The sequence below is a fragment of the Myotis davidii genome, unplaced genomic scaffold (genome assembly GCF_000327345.1).
Source record: "Myotis davidii unplaced genomic scaffold, ASM32734v1 scaffold494, whole genome shotgun sequence".
Classification (NCBI taxonomy): Eukaryota; Metazoa; Chordata; class Mammalia; order Chiroptera; family Vespertilionidae; genus Myotis; species Myotis davidii.
The window spans coordinates 1,196,209-1,197,700 of NW_006285480.1; the positions used below are offsets into that span (position 1 = coordinate 1,196,209).

Below are 1,492 nucleotides of genomic sequence, written 5' to 3' on the forward strand. Positions count from 1 at the left end.
GGGCAGACAGAGATTGGAAAATCCTTAGGTAGTAGTCAGTTTTACTTAAAGCCGGTTAAAAAAATCAACCTCTATGATGATTCAACAGAATGTGAGTCAGATAGTACTAGTTTAAAATATTGAAAATGAAACAATGTCCAGTGAAAACGTAGATGCTGTTGTCGTGTTCTAACTCTTTCTACTCTGATGTAGTGTGTGCTACGCTCAGCGAGGGTTGTTGGACTCATGGGCGTGGCTCTGGCAAGATTAGTGCAGTGGACTGCTGCTGGATATGGAACCAGAGCCCTGGAAAGTACTCCTCTAAATGAAGCGATATTGAAAGAAATTATTATGTTTGTGGAGAGTTTTATCTATAAATATCCCCAAGAGGCAAAATATGTTTTTGTAGAACCACTTGAATGGAAGACAGATTTGGACCCCTCAGCATTTGAATCAGGTTATGTTGTCAGATAAGACAGTTAATTGCTTCTAGAATTGAATATCTTCATTGTACTTATTTCTATTGATGGATAGTGGGTTTGGGGCAAGTCATTTAACATCTGTTAATCTTAGAAATCTTCTAACCCAGGGATTCAGGTGAAATCTGAGGATATTTTGTTTGGCCAACACACTAATTATCAATTTGAATTTGAATTTCTTTTGATAGGGGAAGCATTCTCCAGGTCAGCACACTCCCAACATTAGCTATTGTTTGATGCCTGGCCTTTCCACTCACCCATATTACCTGCCAGACACCAGTAGGTATTGCTTTTGTGACCTCTGAGGTAGACATACCTTCTGGTATTTAAATCTATCAATTTATGGGGTGGCAGAGGGAGAATGGAAAATTTTGCTCATTATAAGGGGGAGACTTCTTAACAATAAACATTGCCCTCAAATGAAAACTTTCCAAATCTGAGATTAAAAAAAGAAAATCCTACCTCCACTTTACCAATAAGGCAGTGGTTCTCAACCTTCCTAATGCCACGACCCTTTAATACAGTTCCTCATGTTGTGGTGACCCCCAATTTCATTGTTACAAATTGAACATAATTAAAGCATAGTGATTAATCACAAAAACAATATGTAATTATATATGTGTTTTCTGACGGTCTTAGGCGACCCCTATGAAAGGGTCGTTTGACCCCCAAAAGGGGTTGCGACCCACTGGTTGAGAACCGCTGCAATAAGGTGTCAATTTATCTCTTTTGAATATAGCTAAAATATAAATCTATAATAATAAAAGCATAATATGCTAATTAGACCAGATGTTCTTTTAGATGACTTTCCAGATGAAGCCAGGACTGCGAGGGAAGCCTGGGTCCTGGGTGCCAGAGGGAAGTGGGTGCCGGCAGCTGGGGAAGGAAGGCCTACTCTTGCATGAATTTCATGCATCGGGCCTCTAGTTTTATATAAATTTGTGTAATTTATATAAATATCATTATATATTCTAGAGGCTTGGTGCATGAAAATTCATGTGCTCGGGGGGGTCCCTCAGCCCAGCCTGCACCCT

The 1,492-nt window shown here is 39.6% G+C and overlaps 1 protein-coding gene across 1 annotated transcript in view; it reads left to right on the plus strand.

Moving 5' to 3' along the window:
- Window positions 1-225: 225 nt before the first annotated feature.
- Window positions 226-1,492, plus strand: part of LOC102762417 (armadillo repeat-containing protein 4-like) — a gene marked incomplete at its 3' end in the record, with an annotated part of 121,372 nt that continues 120,105 nt past the window's right edge. Inside the window, 1 exon segment of the mRNA XM_015559050.1 lies at window positions 226-444. Within this exon segment, the coding sequence (XP_015414536.1) occupies window positions 226-444 (219 nt within the window).